Source organism: Mastigoproctus giganteus, chromosome 5, assembly GCF_048544385.1.
Source record: "Mastigoproctus giganteus isolate SK-2022 chromosome 5, ASM4854438v1, whole genome shotgun sequence".
NCBI classification, from domain to species: Eukaryota; Metazoa; Arthropoda; class Arachnida; order Uropygi; family Thelyphonidae; genus Mastigoproctus; species Mastigoproctus giganteus.
This window is the reverse complement of record NC_143579.1, coordinates 76209645-76228514: the sequence shown is the minus strand read 5'-3', so window position 1 is coordinate 76228514 and position 18870 is coordinate 76209645. Positions and strand designations below refer to the sequence as shown.

The window sequence follows — 18870 nt, the reverse complement described above, 5'->3', positions numbered from 1 at the left end:
TGTATCAGAATCATAGCTTTATGGCTCAAAGAAGCTCAACATTAACTGCATGTTGGAAAAATGTATGGCCAGCGTTAGCTCATTTAGGAAATATGGTTGAACTGACAGAAAACAGAATCGATGTGATAGTAGAACTTGCTAAGTCGGTAGGAGGGGAAGGTTTTGATGATAGGACTACTGAAGACGTTCATGAATTACTGGCAGAAAAAGAGGCTGTCAAAGCTGTTTGGTCAAAATGGCATCGGTTGTAAACCAAACCAAAATTTCCACTGAAAAGCATATGAGAAGGCAGAATGCAGATCCTTCGTCTGAAAGGAGCAGAAAGTTCAAATGGGGGCTTCAAACATGGTTAGCTCCATATCAAGAAATTTACAAAGATCTGTCAAGCAAAGGCAAACAAACCCAGATTGCTGATTTTTTAAAGAGAGTAGAAGATACACGAAATGTAGATGCTGCAGAAGGTGAAGATATTCTGCAACAGAGAAAACGTTTTCTTTTTATTGTGCTTTTGCAGTGAGGAAAAGGAAGAAAATTAAATGAAAGTACATTATCTAACATATATGTATCATAGTTTGCTCAGTTATTACTTTTTTTAATAAAAAGCAATTTTCCAATTTATGAAAATATGATGTATTTTTGTTAGATTTTGGAATGTAATTCCCCTTTTTGTAGTGGTTCTTAGTCCCATATAACACGGTTTTGTACTACACGACATTCTTAGGAGCCTAACTACTGTGTTATATGAGGGTTACCTGTACTTATGTATATAGTTTTTCAACTTTTCCAAACTTTCAAATTCCTCAAAAAAATTCATGTGTTCCAGAAACTCATTTTAAAGGGATAGAATGATTGGTTACCTCATCTCACCATGAGACCGTAGAGGATCTGAATTCTTAACTACAAGTAGCCATGGGCAAACCTTTAACTCTTTTCATGATATATAGATGCTGCATGTTTTGAATTTTCTTGAAAGAACTGCAGCCCAGAATTACTCGTTCTATGCAAAAAAAAAAGGGAATTGCGGTTGAATTGGAGACCAATTTAATCACCATGCAATTGTCTATAACAAAAACAAATGCATACTGCCGTTAATGAAAGGCACACCAAATTTGGACTGAGAATTAATAGAAATCCATCCTGTGGAGCAGTGATTCATGATATATATTCATCTAGTCTGACCGATGTGTTTTGGATGGGGTGACTTTGGGAATTCTAGGGAAATAAGATAAATACAGTAGAACTGTGATTTTTTTTTTTTTTTTTTTTTTTTTTTTTTGTCACCCAGAGATTTTTTTGTTTCAGAGTTAGAACTTGAAAATTCCTGTTGTATTTGCGTATGAATTGGCATTAGTATGTACAGTCAGTCCTCGTATAGCACAATAGTTGTGTTCCTAGAAACCCTCGTGCAATGCAAAATCGTGCAATATGAACAACAGGCCCTATGGGAAAAACAGGGTTAGGTGCCGGCCACCCAAGATTGAACACACATTTGTAACCAAAACATTACCAAACACAATAAATAATCGTAATAAAATACGTAAGTATTTTATTACGACTATTACATAATAAAATATCGCTAATGCTTTTGCTTCTATCGTAAGCAAACTTGTTTTTTGTTTGATTTTGAATCCAAACAGATGACAGCCGTTCCATCTCTTCCAATTCTTTGTGTCTTAATCTAATGGATTTTAATTACACTTTCAGTTGTTCCTGCTATGAAAGTTGTTTTTATTTTCTCTGCATTCTTTGTAATTCTCGGTGTTGCCTCATTTAGGTCTGTAGCACGTGCAATATCACATGGTCTTTCATTTCGCTCAAAGCGTTTCACAATTTCATATTTTTTCTCTATTGACAGAGGTGGACTGGCCATAAGCCTTACCAGGGAAACCCCCATGGGCCGGAGGCTGGTGTGATTTTGGCCATAAACCATAGTATGAGGCCACTAAATTTTCCCGGGTAAAAATTTTTGATCCAGTCCGCCTCTGTTTATCGATATTGCTTTTCTTGTTATCTCCGAATCTGCATCTGCAGTGTCTTCACCAGGACGCTTCCTTTTCACACCTTTTAAGTATTTTACTGATTTTTAGAGAATAAAGCACAATTACAAAAGGAGGAGGCACGCTTGATACACATAAACAAAGCTGCGCGCGTGTAGCAACTGAATAAACAACACCGTAAAGGCAGAGATACACTATTAACACCTCACATTTTACTAAGGGACATTTCTAGGGGTTACTACCAGAAAACAATAAAAACAATTTCCATTATTTCCATTTCCATTTCCAATAAAGCACAATTACAAAAGGAGGAGGCACGCTTGATACACATAAACAAAGCTGCGCGCGTGTAGCAACTGAATAAACAACACCGTAAAGGCAGAGATACACTATTAACACCTCACATTTTACTAAGGGACATTTCTAGGGGTTACTACCAGAAAACAATAAAAACAATTTCCATTTATGTTTCTGCTAGTGGAATCTGTTATAAACTGGTAGTAAATTCGATCTAATTGCATTTGCGATTATACCGATAGCTGGAATTGTGTTGGTTTTTACGTTATTATGGTGAAATGTGTTTCCCCTTCACTGATATAAAAAACAAATACATTTTCAGAATCTCATCTTCATTCCTATCATGGTGCGTTCAGTTGGGGTGATTCCGCGTTCGACTGCCATTTCTTGTAAACACAAAGGCGAATTGTGCATAAGCGAATTCGGTTCGTGTTATATAAGATATCGTTCCCCTATTTATAAATCGTGTATGATCGAATTTGTGTAGTGTAAACACGTATTATACGAGGACTGACTGTATTTCAAACAGTCCTAGAAAAATTTTTATTTATTTCTTTCTTATGATTGCATGGGTAGTGTAACTTCAGTGGTAGGTAAAATCATGGGGACAACTGTCAAGAGTGCAGTACTGACTCATTTGAATAGAAATGGAATTCTGAAGGAAACAGCATGCCTTTCTAAAGGGAAGATCATGTTTAATCAACCTGGTTGGCTATTTTGACAGAGTTACTCTTAAGGCTGTATGTAGGAAATAACTTCCACATTGTTCACTTTGATTTCAGAAAAGCATTTGATTCATTTCTGCTTGATGGGTTGCTGTATAAGCTGAAACATGTTGGAATTAAGAGGAAATTCCTTAGATGGTTTGCATGGTGGCTATTCAACTTATGTACTTGGTGGGATTGAATTAAAAGATTGAACTAAAAGAAAATTGAGAAAGAAAGGGATATGGGAGTTATGATATGGTTAGGCATGAATTTCTCCAAGAAGTGTAGACAGGTGACAGCGAAAGGCCCATTATGTTGTGTCAGTGATTTAAAAAACATTGCTTGTAGAGAAAATGCGGTCATAATCCTACAGTATAAGGTATGAGTAATTGTAAGACTACACTTGGAAAACTGTGTTCAAGTCTGGTGACTGCACCTAAAAAAAAATCATCAAGCTTCTTGATCGGGTATAAAGATAGGCAGTGTGCTTGGTGAGACTGGCCACAGGATGTTCATATTTGGAAAGACTTTGAATGTGGACTAACGACCTTGGAAACTTGACACTTTAGTGGAGACTTAATTGAGCAATGAATGTAAAAATGAGTGAGGGTGAAATTTTCACACTGCTATAAATGATTCCAGAACTTAAGGGACAGGATGACTGGTTACCTCATCTCACCATCAGACCCTAGATCCTCTAGGGTCTGATGGTGAAGTTTTCTTTTAGGCAGCAGTGAGTTGTTAATGGAATAAAAGTAAGGGGAGAAAAAATTGGAAGTGAATATATGGAAGTAATGTTAATTGGTAGAGTAAGGTTGCCTCTATGAGTGATTGCAGCTGACAACTTGGGGAAATTCAAAGGTTAGCTAGATAGATAACTACGTGAAGAGGAAGTCAAATAGGTAGTTTATTGTATTTATTTTATTTTATTTTATTAGTTATTTATTTATTATTATTTTATTATTTTCTGAATGGAGTAGCAAAAAGCCTAGGGCTTCCCTGCCTGCACCATTTGCTAATACTAGCAATTTAACATTCTGTGGATTGTTACAAAAGCTGTGAAATGTCCTGGACATGGGCAGGACATTTCACATGTCACACATTGAAGCTCACTCCATCTAATCCTGAAATGTAGAACTGTACAAGCTTTACTATCCACTTCCTGACAAGAATTGATGATATATTCCCAACTGGTGTTGGATTTGATCACATTTATAGTCATACGTAAATTTGGGGAGGTGGGGGATACTGTATTTCTCTATTGCAAATATTTTTTAGTTGTATCAATTACAGCGTATCCTACAACAGGAGAATAGTAATATGTTTAATTCGCAGTAATATTAACTTAATGAATAGTAATTTTTTTATTTATATTCTTCCTCATATTATATACAGTTGACGAATGAGTGATAAGGATCTTATTCATTTTCTTCACCAACTGTATATAATTTAAAAGTTCCACTTCTGTCTTTTCCAAAATAGGTGATGGTCTACATTTGTGGGTTTTTTTTTTTTTTTTTTTTGAATGATGGTTGACCCAAATCCTCTGGGTCACCTTTATCTTTTCTTTTTTTTGAATGGTATGTTGATGGAAGGATACAGACTAATTATATTGGTAAAATGGATTTACACATGGAAGATTCTCATGTGAAAGAAATTGAGGTGCTACTAGAGAGCTGATTATAATAATTGGAAAGAAGCTGTGATGCAAGATTTGGAAGAGCACCCAGCTTGAAAGCTAAATTAACCATTCTTGACTGAGAGGTTCAGCTGTATTAAATTTTATTTCATTTAGGCTACACTTGGGCAAAATGTTATATTATTTCAAGAGTTTATTTCACACTGTAGCTGTTGTTTTAACAATAGGTAAATTGAACTTAAACAGGGCCATGTATATAAATCTGAGCCCTGGATGAAAAGGTCACATTTACCTTTGACAGAGCATCCATCCATGGATACTCTATCTAAGGGAGGTAGATGGATGGAGGGGGGGGGGTACTCGGCAAAATTTCAAGTAGTGACATTCAGAATACTGATTCAAAACCTTTTTTTTATTTAAAGATTATAATGGCTTTTATTCACTTTTAATGATTACTCTTGAGCATTATAGCTCAGTGCATATTTTAGAATGCAGCACAAATTGTGTTCTAAAGCAACCAATTAAGTGTCCCTATTTCAAAAGATATTGTAACTGATAAAACAGTCAGGGCTGGGAGTTGTCATGGACCCTGCTGAATAGACACCTAAGCAATTACTTAATTTGTCTAGGCATATAAATTTCGCTTTGAAATCAAAGTTAATAGTTTATGTTATTTGCTTATAGTGTTTTATACACGAGATGTTTTTAAAATCTCATTTCAGATTTACCAGTAAACTATTACTTTTTTAAATATTGTACACTCTGATCACAAAGCTCTTATAAATATGAAGCATTCATACATTGTCTCTCTATTTTAGGATGAATTGGTCGAAAAAGGTATATACAATATAATTCACATAGGAGATCATGCACGTTTCAGTAGCAGCTTATTGCCTATGTCAGTAGGTAAGCATACAGCCTGTTTTTATTTTTATCTTTTTTTTTTTTTTAAACTTGGTACCTGTCTTAATTATCATCCAATCATGGGGTTGGGTGGGAATGTCTTGTCTCTTCTGTGTATTGTAATGATTGTATTCAAACACAAGATATCTCATCTTGAACATTGATATTTCTTGCAAAGTAGAGTACATAAATATATATAGGCCATTTCAAAAGTATGAACAAAAAAATCTTTGAGAGCTGTTAGCAACTTACTAGTAGACATCCTGGTACTCTTATAGAGTTATCAGTCTGCCCCAGTATGCTGTTGGTTGTTTGCTCATTTAGTCACAGTGTGTTCAGCTTCACAGAAATGACTCCATTATACAGTATAGAGTATGCAAATATGCACCTGTGTATTTTCAAGTTGGAGGAAAGGAAGTTCACTTGAAGCAAGATGATTGTAGCAAAAAAGCTTTCATAATAGGAGGTTGCTAAATTGTTGCGCATTCATGCCCTCAATAGGCATTTGAGGGAAAACATTACATTTTGTTATGCTATAAGGCTGCCAGGGGAACCACAAGCCTATCAAGACATTGAAGTTAAAATTCTTGGCATGGTGACAAGAAGATCCATGGACAAGTACCTGTCAAACTCACATGAGTAAAAGCACACATCTGTTTTGGTGTGCATTCTTTGGCTACAGCAGACTACCCTTGACAACTGTCATCATGCTGAGTTATGGTTTTGCAAATTTTAAATGTTGTTTACTGATCAAGCAAGCTCATGCAGTGCTGTTAAACTGACCATCCACTCTGTTTCGAGCTCCTGATTTATTAAAATTTATCAGTCTTTAAAATGCAAATTCATTGAAATTTGGTATCAAACTGAAGATCTTCGTGGGAATGCCTATTGGTGAGATTGTTTTAAGATTTTCTTGGGTACACAGTGAGCTCTGAAGCATTAATTATCCATTGCTATTGTTAATGGTTAGGTCACCACACCACCATTAGCATAGCTTTGGAGAGAGAGAGCAACACCTGAACACTTATCTGTTACCACTGCCATAACTTGGGAAAGGAGTTCTCACTATTGTAACCTTAGGCACTGTAAACGCTCCAACTGTTTATTTCCTCCTTAGTAAATGCTATTTGGTTGCCACATGCTGCCTTGGCAGTAGTTGCCCACCCGCGACCACCTGTTTTTACCCCAAACGCTATTGTTCTCCCACACTTTACCATCTACCTAGACTGCAGAATAGTAAACTGACTGCTCTATTGAATGCTTATGGCATCTGGTGCTGTAGCTCTGCATAATGGCAGAAGAAGAAAATGCACATCATAGAGTTTCGCTTTGTTCCTGTAGGCAGCTGCATCAGTCTTTGGGGGAAGAAATCTCGGAGGGGGTTCCTCCTTGATCCCAATGACTAGAAACAGAATTCGGACCACAAAACAAGTCTTCAGTGGCAAATGAACATGACATAACTGCCGCAGACAACTCTTCCCGCTGCGACGATGCTGATTGCAATGGAGGAGACAGAGAATGCACTCCCCCATGGCAAGTCCAGGCAGGACCAAACTGCAACAGAAATTGCTGAAGAGCTAGATGGGTTGAAATTAAAAAAGAAGCAAGCACCCCAAACTGTAGAGAAATGAGAAGTAACAGTGAACCTATGGATACCCAACCATACTTGACTGAAGAGTCAGCTAAAGAGAAGAGTAAAAAACAAGCAGAGTAGCTGAACCAGCTTCAAACCTGGCACCCACTATGCCTCCACTAACAGGAAACCCTGTTGAGCAAATCATGGCTATTAAAGGGACACTTGAAGAATATGTGGTAAAACAGTCAAACAGAGTCACTGCTGCCATTCGTACTGACCATATCACCATTTTTTAGCAAGGTGGAGACAGTCATCCTTAATCTCTACATTGAGCATGAGAGAGAGAGAGAGAGAGAGAGAGAGAGAGAGAGAGAGAGAGAGAGAGACTACAAGCCAAGCTGGAGGTTTTAACCAGAGAAGGGGATATTTAAATGCAACAATGCCCCTATAACTTCATAGAGGCATTGAGAAATGGTTCTAAAGCAGTGCCCCACAAACCTGACAAACCCCAAATCAAAAAAGTAACAAGAAAACCAGAGTCACACGTCATCCTAATGAAACCTACAGAGGACTTGCAGCTTGAAACAAGCAACGTGGTGAAGGAGACCTTAACAAAAAATCTAAAGGAACAAATGAAGACAGTTAAGATCAAGAGTATCCTATCCGGAAGACTAGGCGCCCAGGCGTGCTGATCGAAACAGACACTAGGTGGGGAAGCACAAAATATCCTTACCAATGCTCATATAACTAAGTTCGGATTAAGGGTGGAGGCCCCAAGAAAAAAGAACCTTCAATTGTTTTGTTTGAATAGATCAGAGCATCACCCCTGAGGAACTGACATAGAAAATCTATCATAAAAATCTCAGACTCTACCTTCAAGAAGACTCAGAAGAAGATGTCAGCCAATACAAAACTAAATCAAAAGTACACTCCACTGTAAACTGGATACTCTTAACTTTCTTCAAGGGCGTGACAGATCCTAGAAGCTCAGCATATATTCATTGGCCAGGGAAGCCATAGGTTCAAGCAACATATACAGGTTCCCAAGTGTTGTAAATGCCTCCATTTTGGCCACACACCCCCACATGTGTAACCAGGTGAATCAACGTGTGGTCACTGCATCCAAAAAGAGCACGAATACATGGACTGCCCAGCCAATGACCAGTCACCAATCTGCAAACTGCAGGGTGGTAAAGGCTCTCCACTAGCACTCGATCAGGGATGGAAACCGTCTAGTATAGCAAAAAGTGAGAAGCATGTACCAATCAAGAATTAATTATGGATAGAGACCCCCCCAACTTATCAACACCATGAAATAAAATTTATCCAGCTAAATGCACGAAGAGCCAGGGCTGTACATAGTGTTTTGTGAAAGGCACCACCTGTGGTTTCCCACATCTGCACCATGGTACTTTGTGAAGAAGTACAGAATCTCTGTAAAAGCCAGAAAAAGTGTAATGTCTGGTTTCTGTCAGAGTAGTGTTATGTTTTGTTGTTGTGTCTCTGGCTGCTTGGCCGCAGAGCCCCTAGTGGGACCCCACGTTGCCCGCCATCACCACTGGGAGGTGAGCCAGGCTGACCTTTGCCACGGTTGCCTGACAGAGGCCAAGTTAGGGGGGGGGGGCGACATAGAACAGAGGTACGGGTTAGAAGGAACAGAAAGAGGAAAAAGGTGGACGGACTGAAGTTGAGGAGCAGTCCGCTCTTTGCGAGGTGAAAATAGGTGGTCTGGAAGTGGGAGTTAAAGTAGCAGGGGACAGGAGCCTCTGCATGATCACCAGAGGCCAGTGGACTCTTCATCCTGTACTCAGGAGTTCTCCAGAGTGCCAGCAATCCTGTACCAGAACGGTGTCGCCTGATCCTACCCTATAAGGGGTTTGCAGCAGTATCCCGCACTCGATGAGTGCCAGCAGTCCCGCACCAGAATGGTGCCAGCGGTGTTCCTACCTTCAAAGGATTAGCAAGTTGTCAGGGCAGTGTCCTCTAGCAGAGAAGGAGCTAACCCACGCCAGTCTGATTCAGGCCTTGGGCAGCACGATCCAATGTTGTTCTCATTTCAGCATTCTTGCCTCGCCTCAGTGCGAAGATTTACTGCGCATACACAGTTATTGCCCTGTATGTGTTTTCATCGAGCAGCAGCAAGGACTCTTGATTACGTGGATTCCTCTGAATTGCCGTAACAGATTTGATTCTACTGTTGTCATAGGCAGGGCACTCATACATGAGATGTCCCAGGACTCTTCTTCTCCACAGTGGCACTGCAGGTCTCTTTCAATCCTCATAGCTGTAAATTTCTGACGGAAGGGGCCGTGTCCAGTGATAATAAGTGTCATGTGCAGACCAGGTGAGAATCAGGGAGGGGACTCTGGGTGAGTATGGTTTATAGTTGGGAGGAATCGCCTCATGTCTCCTTTCTGTGTGGTTTCCCAGCTCTTTTGCCATATTGCTTGTAGGCGTTGGGTGATTCTCCTCTTCTTTATCTTGGGGTCATTTGCAAGATCCAGCTGGAGATTTACTATTTCAGCTGGTGTTCCTTTCCTAAGGTGGTAATATAGGCCTCGCCTGACTACTTCTAGGTAGAGTGGCTGACAACCTGTTAGAACTTGCAAGCCTGGGGTGCTAACAGCGTGGCACGCCCTACTAATTGATAGCAGCATGAACCTTTGAATTGTATCCAGCTTCTGTTTGTTTTTTGCTAGTGTAGCTTGTCTGTACCAGGTGGAGGCACCGTAGCAGCAAACTATCGGGACACATACTGCTTTGTATATGAGGGTCAGAGCTTTGTGCTTCAGGCCCCAGTCGGTTCTGCTCACCCTCCTGATCATGGCGGCATACTTCTGGATTTTGGTGGCTAGAAATTTCAGGTGGTTATGGAAAGTAAGACCCGAGTCAATGTAAATACCTAAGTATTTAACCTCTGTGTACAATCGGATGGGAGTGAAGTTTAATTTCATCGTAGGTGGTCTTCTAATTTGTAGTCTGCCCTTGAAGAGAATGGATTTTGTTTTTTTTCTGCCGAGATGGTAAGGTTGTGCAAGGCTGCCCAGTTCTGGAGCTTCACAAGCACCACATTTGCAATAATTTCAAAGGACGACCTAGTGTCCGCATGCACCAACAGGACAAGGTAGTCCGCAAAGGCCAAAGGCTCAGCCCCCTGTTTCTAAGCCCAGGAACTTGTCCAAGACAACAGACCAGGGGAATGGGCCAAGCACAGAGCCCTGCAGACATCCCCGGTGGATGAATCTGGTAACTGTCTGATATTTGTTAGTAACTCATACTTTTCTGTTGGTTAGATAAGACTTCAAACTGTTATATAGATTTTTAGAAACATTTGATTGCCGAAGTCTGCGAAGAACGCTGGGCCACCACAGGCGGTTGAAAGCTCCAGCAAAGCCCACCAATATAGCAAGAGAGTACTTGAAAACTGAGTGCACTGCTTGGGTGATTAGATTGTTGATAGTGTCGTCAGTGCTGCAGCCTGTTTTAAAGCCATATTGTTTTTCTGAGGAGAGTTGGTGTTCCTCGTAGCAGGCAGAAAGGGTTCTCTGTTGTGCAATAAACTGGGCTGCAACAATATTATGGCAGCCCAAGGGTTCTCTGTTGTGCAACAAACTGTTTTGTACATTGCAGGATACCCTGTAACCACTCCCGAGCGGACGTAGGGTTCTTGAAGTAAGACCACATCTATTTGATTTTCCTCTGTTTTTACTTTTAGCTGGTCGGCTACCCCCCCCCCCCCCCAGCTCTCTGTGTATTTTGTTGGACAATTCTTATTTCTTTGTAGTTATTGGTTAAAGGGGCTCTATCCATAGTTGATTCTCATTTGGTACAGACTTTTAGCTTTTAGGTATACTGGACAGTTTCCATCCCTGATTGAGTGCTGGTGGGGTGCCTTGGCAGCCTTACAGTTGGCACAGGTAGGTGGTTGAACTTTTGCTGGGCAGTCCCTGTATCCATGCCCTTTTTGGGCACAGTGGCCACACGTCAACTCTTGTTGGTTGCATGTGTGCAAAGTGTGGCTAAAGCGAAGACATTTATAGCTTTTGGGGACAGGAATATGTTCTTTAAATCTGTAGCTTCCCCAGCCAATGAAAATATGGCTCTGCGTTCCTAGGATTCGCCACGCTCTAGTAGAGAGATGGATTACCCAATTTATGTTAGAGTGAGTTTTTGATTTAGTCTTATATTTTGGAGTGACGATCTTCATCTGCCTTTTCATGTAGGTGCAGGCTGAGGTTTTTACTGTAAATTTCTTCTGCAAGTTCTTCGGGGGTGACGCCCTGAACTATGTCAAACACTACGATTGAAGGCCCTTTTTTCTTGGGGGGGGCTGAGCCCCTTGCCTTTGCGGATGACCTTGTCTTACTGGTGGGTGCTGACACCCATGCGGCCTTGGAAACTGTATCTGCTGGAGAGGCTCCAGAACTGGATGGCCCTGCACAACCTCACCATCTCAGGGGATAAAGTGAAATCTAATCTCCTTAAAGGATGATTGCAAATCAGAAGGCTACCCACAATAAAATTAAACTTCATTCCCATCTGATTGCAGACAGAAGTCAAATACCTGAGTCTTTACATTGACTCAGGCTTAACAATCCATTACCACCTCAAGTATCTAGCCACTAAAATCCAGAGATATGCCACCATGATCAGGAGGGTGAGCAGGGCTGGCTGGGTTATAAAACACAAGACCTTGACCTTAATCTACAGAGCAGTTTATGTTCCCATAGTGTGCTTCCATGGTGCTTCCATCTGGTTCAGACAAGCAACTCTAGTGAGAAATATTTGGAAACTGGACACTATCCAAAGGTCTTCTATCAATTAGTAGGGCGTGCTGCACTGTTAGCACCCCTGCCTTCCAGGTGCTAACAGGATGTCATCCACTATATCTCGGAGTGATCAGACAGGGCCTACTCTACCACCTGAGAAAAGGAATACCACTGAGATTTTAAACCTTTTAAACCTCCAGCTTGAACTTGCAATTGACCCCAAGATTGAGAAGATGCAAATCGCACAACACCTACAAGTGATATGGCAACAGAAATGAAAAACCATGCCAAAATGAGAAATCACAAGGAGAGATCATAAGGCTGTGCTGCATGTGACATTCATCATTACTGGACATGGACTCTTTCACCAAAAACTGCAGCCGTGGGGATTGAAAGCAATCCATAATGCCATTGTGGCAAAGAGGAATCCTGGGGCATCTCACGTATGAGTTCCCCACCTATGACACCAGTAGGCTCAAATTCCTTACGTTCATCCAAAGAAACCCACAAAACCAAGCATCCTCGCTGCTTATGGATGAAACCCCGTACAAGGCACTAACTATATATGTGCAAGAGACCTTTGCACTTTGAGGAATAAAGATTGATGAACAGAGAACAGCACTGGATCCAGTGTCTCAAGTTCCAAACTGAATGGGAGTGGAATAGTCCTCCTGGCTGGATGACCGTCTGAATGAACATTCTAACTCAACAGGGTTGAATACTGCTGGCTCCACTAGGTGCAGGATTGCTGGCTCTCTTGGATAGCGGGGTGCCTCCGTGGGCAGGTGCAGCAGTGCATAGCACATGCCTCTTGATTAGACCAGGGTTCGAGTCTATGACCACCGAATATGGAGGATGCGGAAAGGTCAGGGAATGACCACTGCATATCCCCGGAGCAAATATGGCCTTAGTTGCTAATGCTCCTTAAAACTAAATAACAACGACAACTTGGATAGCGGGATTGCTGGCTGTCCTGAACCCCTCCTTGGAGAGCATGATTTGATCCTAACTCATAGTGGGTAGGATATTGCTAGCACTCGTCAGGGTGTGGGATACAGAGTTCTAGGCCAGATCGTGATCATATAGGGGGACTTCCCACCCCCCTCCTAACTTTAATTCCTGAACCCCATTCCCTAATTCACCTTACTCAAGGCGTACTACCTTCTTAACTATCAGTCTGACCTTTCTTTTCCCTCTTTAAAACCCAACTTGTCTATACCCTACAATCATATCTTCCTTTTTTCTTTTTTAAACTTGGCCTCCCTCAGGAAGCTCATTTGACCCTGGCAGAAGCCAGCCAGAGTATGATGGGCAGCCTGGCTCACTTCCCAGTGCTTGTGGCAAGCAGCCAGAGACAGAACAAGAGAACATAACACTACATTGACACAAACCAGACATTACACTTTTCTGGCTTTTACAGCGATTCTGTACTTCTTTCTTCACAAAGTACCATGGCACAAATGTGTAAAACCACCGGTGGCATCTTCTGCAAAATACTATGCCACTGTATGCTTCTATAATACCTGTCCAATTTAGGAAGCCGGGTGTCTTTTATATTATTCACCACATGGTTAACTTATTGAATAAATAAATCTTTTTGTGGAACATTACAAAGTCCAAATTCAATATCTATTGTGAACTGTTTTTTAAGTAGCTTGCAAGGTGGTAAATTTTAATTCAAACTTTGGATAAAAGTGAAGTCTGGTCCTGTAACAGCATATATGAGGAAAGATTTGTAACCTATTGATGTGTAGGCATGTTAGGCGAGGGGAGTATCTGAGAACTAGCTGAAGCATTCTGATTGTGTGTATGCATGTTGTATGCATGTGGAGGGATTGTAAATTAACTTGTACACACTTGGACAGAAGCTCAAGCGAATGTGTTTGGATTGTGTAGGCACATTGCACTTATATAAAGGGATTACAGAAGCACTCAAACGAACTTGGTTTGATACCCATGATAATGTATTCAATATATTCACAGTAACTATACTTTTCTGGATTTATTGGATGACTGTTTTCTATGCCAGCCTGTTACAAATGCAACAAGAGAAAGCAATACTTTTGGTCTGATTATCAGCAGTGACTGTTTGTGCATTAAGAATATTCAGGTAAAGTAACCATTAGGTTGCAGTGATTATGATATATTGATGTGGGATCTGCTTAAAGATAATAACAACTGTCGAGAGTAAAGGGAAGGATTTTGCTTTTGTAAAGGCAGCTGCAGTGGTTGTAGACAATTTTTAAATTTCTTTCAGTGCGACCAACTGTGATGTTACCAACTGCAGATTCCAAAATGGGAAGCATTCAGAGAAGTAATTATAGAGTTACTAAGCTTTGTATACCAACTAAGAGATATTGTTCCAGGTTCAGACCTAAATGAATATCAGATGAACTGAGGAGACATAGGGAGGCAGTGACGAAAAATGCATGGGATGATTATAAATTAGTCTGAGACAAGTACTCATCTTTAATGTGGTGAAAAAATATTTTTGAATATATTAACTTAAAGATATTTGAGAATGTGTGCTAGAAAATGTTAGAACTTCCCACTACAACCTTTAGTTTAGATTCCTTTTTAAAAAATCCACGTGCAAAGCAGTACTTTAATTTTCCCAATGGCACTTGGTTCTTAAAGCTGTTGCAGACATTCTCTCAGGTATGATGAGCTAGGGCTTTCTACCTGGGAATATAAAATACTGATGGAACTGATATTCGGATGACACTTAAGTCGAACCAAATTTTGGTGAAGGTTTGGTGAAGGAGAAATATGGCCTTAGTTGCTAATGCTCCTAAAAACCAAATAACAACATAACAACAGTATCAAAAGCCTTTCTAAAATCCAAGTATATAATATCAAAGTTATTCCCTGCATCCAGTTCTTTTGTGACTGCATCATAGTACCCAGTAAAATTGGTCAGGCAAGACTTCCCCTTAACAAAACCATGCTGTGTCTGAACTATAACTGAAATCTTGTCTAGACGATCCTGCAGTGCTTCTTTAACCAGTACCTTCATTAAATTTCCTGGAACAGAAATTAAACTCACAGGTCTATAATTACTTGTGTCAGCCTTTGATCCTCCTTTGTGAATTGGGGTCACATTTGCACATCTCCAGTCTATAGGTACCTCCTCTGAGTCCTGCATAATTATGACTAAGGGTTTGCTTACTTCCTTTGCTGTCTCCTTTAATATAACTGGATAGATCCCATCCACCCCAGGTGCCTTTCTTGTGTTTATCTTCAACAATTTTTCCTCCACTTTACTCTCAGTTAATACAAGATTATCTAGTTTACTGCCAGAGTTGAATACACCTCTGGCCTTCCCCTCACTGAATAACTCCTCATGTGTGAATGTCGATGCAAAATATTCATTTAGCATTAGCAGAGGCATTTGATGCAAGAAAGCAAGCTTATGCAGCATCAGCCAAAAAAAAAAAAAAAATCCACTTCCACTTCACCCCACTGTTCGTTCAAAATACCTGTCCAGCTGAGCCTTAAACGTATTTAGGCTATCAACTTCCACGACAAGGGATGGAAGTCTGTTCCACCAACCAACCACTCGCTGGCTAAAGGCAAATTTCCGCACGTCTATCCTACATCTGTCTTTCCTCAGTTTGTCTTTATGCCCTCTCAGGTGATTATTCTGAGCGAGAGGAAGAATCCCATCAGCATTGAGCATGCTCAAACCATTCAATGCTTTATACACCTCTATCAGATCACCTCGCTGGTGCCTAGTCTCCACACACTGTAATTTGCAAAACTTAAGCCTTTCTTCGTAAGAGCACCCCTTTGTTCCATTCACTAATCTTGTTGCCCTTCTCTGTACTCGTTCCGGCAGCTCTACATCCTTCTTGAAATGAGGCCTCCAAACCTGTATACAGGACTCTAGGTGTGGCCTGACCATTGCCTTATACAAGGGAATAATCACCTCCTTATCCCTGCTAGAAAAATTCCTATATATCATTGACAATACACCATGAGCTACTCTTGCAGCCCGTCTGCACTGCTCAGAGAACTTCATATCTGCCTGCACAACCACCCCCAGGTCCCTTTCATTCTCTACCACTGTCAGTGTAGTACTACAGAGTTGATACGTTGCTCTGGGGTTGCTGTTTCCCATGTGTGGTACTTTACATTTGTCAATGTTAAACTTCATTTGCCACCTCTCGGCCCATCTGCTCAACCTTTCCAGATCCTGTTGCAGCAGCATAGTGTCAGTAGTGTCCTTGACAACCCTGCCAACCTTTGTATCGTCTGCAAACTTCGACATTAAGCTTGATATACCATCATCAATATCATTTATGAATACAGAAAACAATAATGGACCCAACACTGAGCCCTGAGGTACTCCACTAATAACATTAGTCCACGACGAGCAGTGTCCATTGATTACCACTCTGGATTCTCCCCCTCAGCCACCCCTTTGTCCACAGCAGCAATTTGCCTCCAGTGTCACACTGCTCCAATTTGTGCAGCTGTCTTCCATGTGCAACAGTATCAAAAGCCTTTCTAAGATCCAAGTATATAATAACAAAGTTATTCCCTGCATCCAGTTCCTTTGTGATTGCATCATAGTATCCAATCAAATTGGTCAGGCAAGACTTTCCCTTAACAAAACCATGCTGTGTCTGAGCTATAACTGAAGTCGTGTCTAAATGATCCTGCAGTCCTTCTTTAACTAGTGCCTCCATTAATTTTCCTGGAACAGAAGTTAAACTCACAGGTAATTGCTTGTGTCAGCCTTTGATCCTCCTTTGTGAATTGGGGTCACATTTGCACATCTCCAGTCTGTGGGTACCTCCCCTGAGTCCAAGGAAGCTCTCATAATTATGGCTAAGGGTTTGCTTACTTCCTCTGCTGCCTCCTTTAATATAACTGGATAGCTCCCATCCACCCCGGGTGCATTTCTTGTGTTTATCTTCAACAATTTCTCCTCCCCTTTACTCTCAGATATTACAAGATTCTCTAGCTTACTGCTAGAGTTGAATACACCTCTGGCTTTTCCCTCGCTAAATAACTCCTCATGTGTGAATGTCGATGCAAAATATTTATTTAGTTTGTTAGCTACCTGAGCAGGATCATCTATATCAAGTTGACCCATCGATATCAAGTGGACCAATCTGATTCATCCCCTTCCTTCTAGAGTTTACATAATTAAAGAACTCTTTTCTGTTTTTCTTTGCATCCCTTGCCAAAGATTTCTCGTAATCTGCCTTCACCTGCCTAACCTCCTTTGTAACTTGGTTACAGATCAACTTGTATCTATCATAGGCTTCTGTGTCATGTGTTAATTTGTATGTATCCCATGCATGTTTCTTCTCTGCCATATGCCTCATTAGTTCATCTGACATCCATTTAGGCCTAAATCTTGAACAATATTTCTTAGTTGGTATGTAAAGCCTAGTAGCTTCCAAGATAAGTTCTTTGAATGCTTCCCATTTTGCATTTGCTGTTGGTAACATCATCAGTTGGTCCCACTGTATAGAATTTAAATACTGTCTCAGTCCATCGTAGTCGCCTTTACGAAAGCAATAACCCTTCCCTTTACCCCTAATGGTAGTTACCTCTTTGAGTAAATCCCACTTCAGCACACTGTGATCACTGCCACCTAGTGGTTCATTTATCTGCAGAGTCTTAATGCATGAAGAATCACTGCTGATAATCAAATCAAGAGTAATCCTCCCTCTAGTTGCCTCCCGAACATTCTGATGTAGAAAACAATCATCCAATAAATCCACAAAAGCTTTGCTAGTGTGTAAGTGACCAGCCCCCAAATTCCAGTGAATATCTGGGAAATTAAAATCTCCCATTATAAGACTCTCTGATTTACTGGCCCACTCTATTTCCCTGTACAGTTTCTTATTATACTCATCAGAGTCATTAGGCCTATAGCACACTCCTACTCTCAATTTTGATCTCCCAATGCTTATGTCACACCAAACTGACTCGACATTGCACTGACCAGTGATGTGCACTGGCTTCACTTCCTTGGATTTTATGTATTTCTTAACTAATAGCATAATTCCTCCTCCCTTCCTATCCAGTCTATCCTTTCTGTAGACGTTGTACTCCCGAAATTCCAGTTCTGCATTCCTTATATCTGTGTGACACCAGTCTCTGATATCCCAACAATATCTGCCTTTGATGTTTTTAGCAATACCTCAAATTCATCAAATTTATTTACTAAACTCCTAGCATTGGTGTACACGCAAGTATACATGCACCTATTTCTATTCTTAGCTACCCTAACACAACCCATGCGTTTACTTGTACTGCAATGACTCCCAGCAGTCTCTGAAATATCCTGAATCTTGTTTTTCAGGCTTCTGTTCATTCCAATAGAAGCAGTGCAAGAATCTCTTTCACCTCTGCCAGTGGCTACTGTTAATCTATTCGTCTTTGTATCACCCCAAGCTAGCAGTTTTCCGAACCACCTAACACTGCCTTGATAGCATCAGCAAATATTCTTGCACCCTTTCTATTTAAGTGTATCCCATCCCTGAAGAAACAATCTCTCCTGTTAACAAGTACAGTCCAGGCTGAAAAAAATTCTACCCCTTGAGTCTTGCACAATCTTTCCAGGGCCGAATTGATCTACAAGGCTCTCATCATATACTCCCTCCTGTCGTGTCTGGTTAGAATTGCAGACACTTTCAAATTCAGCCCTATTTCACGGCTTTTTTTCAACAGTGACCTGTACTTGTTAAGCAATTCTGCCGGTTTCTTATTCTTGATATCATTAGTGCCAACATGTACAACTATATCACCTTTTGTGCCCTTAAAAGATGATATCTGCTCTACAACGTCATCAACCTTTGCCCCTGGCAGACATACCCTGGTCCTGTTCCACCTATTCTTTTTACAAAGCATGTTCCCAGTTTCCCTGACAATAGAGTCACCAACAACTACTAGTTCCTTTGGGACCAGCGCATTCTGCCTTGGGGGTTGCTGCTGTGTTTCACGATGACCAGGTGCAAGCTCT

General features: G+C 40.7%; 1 protein-coding gene across 1 annotated transcript in view; it reads left to right on the top strand.

The window, feature by feature from the left end:
* The window catches only part of LOC150085504 (uncharacterized), a 934283-nt gene that overhangs the window by 558329 nt on the left and 357084 nt on the right, over positions 1-18870 (top strand). Inside the window, exon 9 of the mRNA XM_090374582.1 lies at positions 5459-5546. Within this exon, the coding sequence (XP_090230708.1) occupies positions 5459-5546 (88 nt within the window). The remainder of the gene's footprint in view (positions 1-5458; positions 5547-18870) is intronic.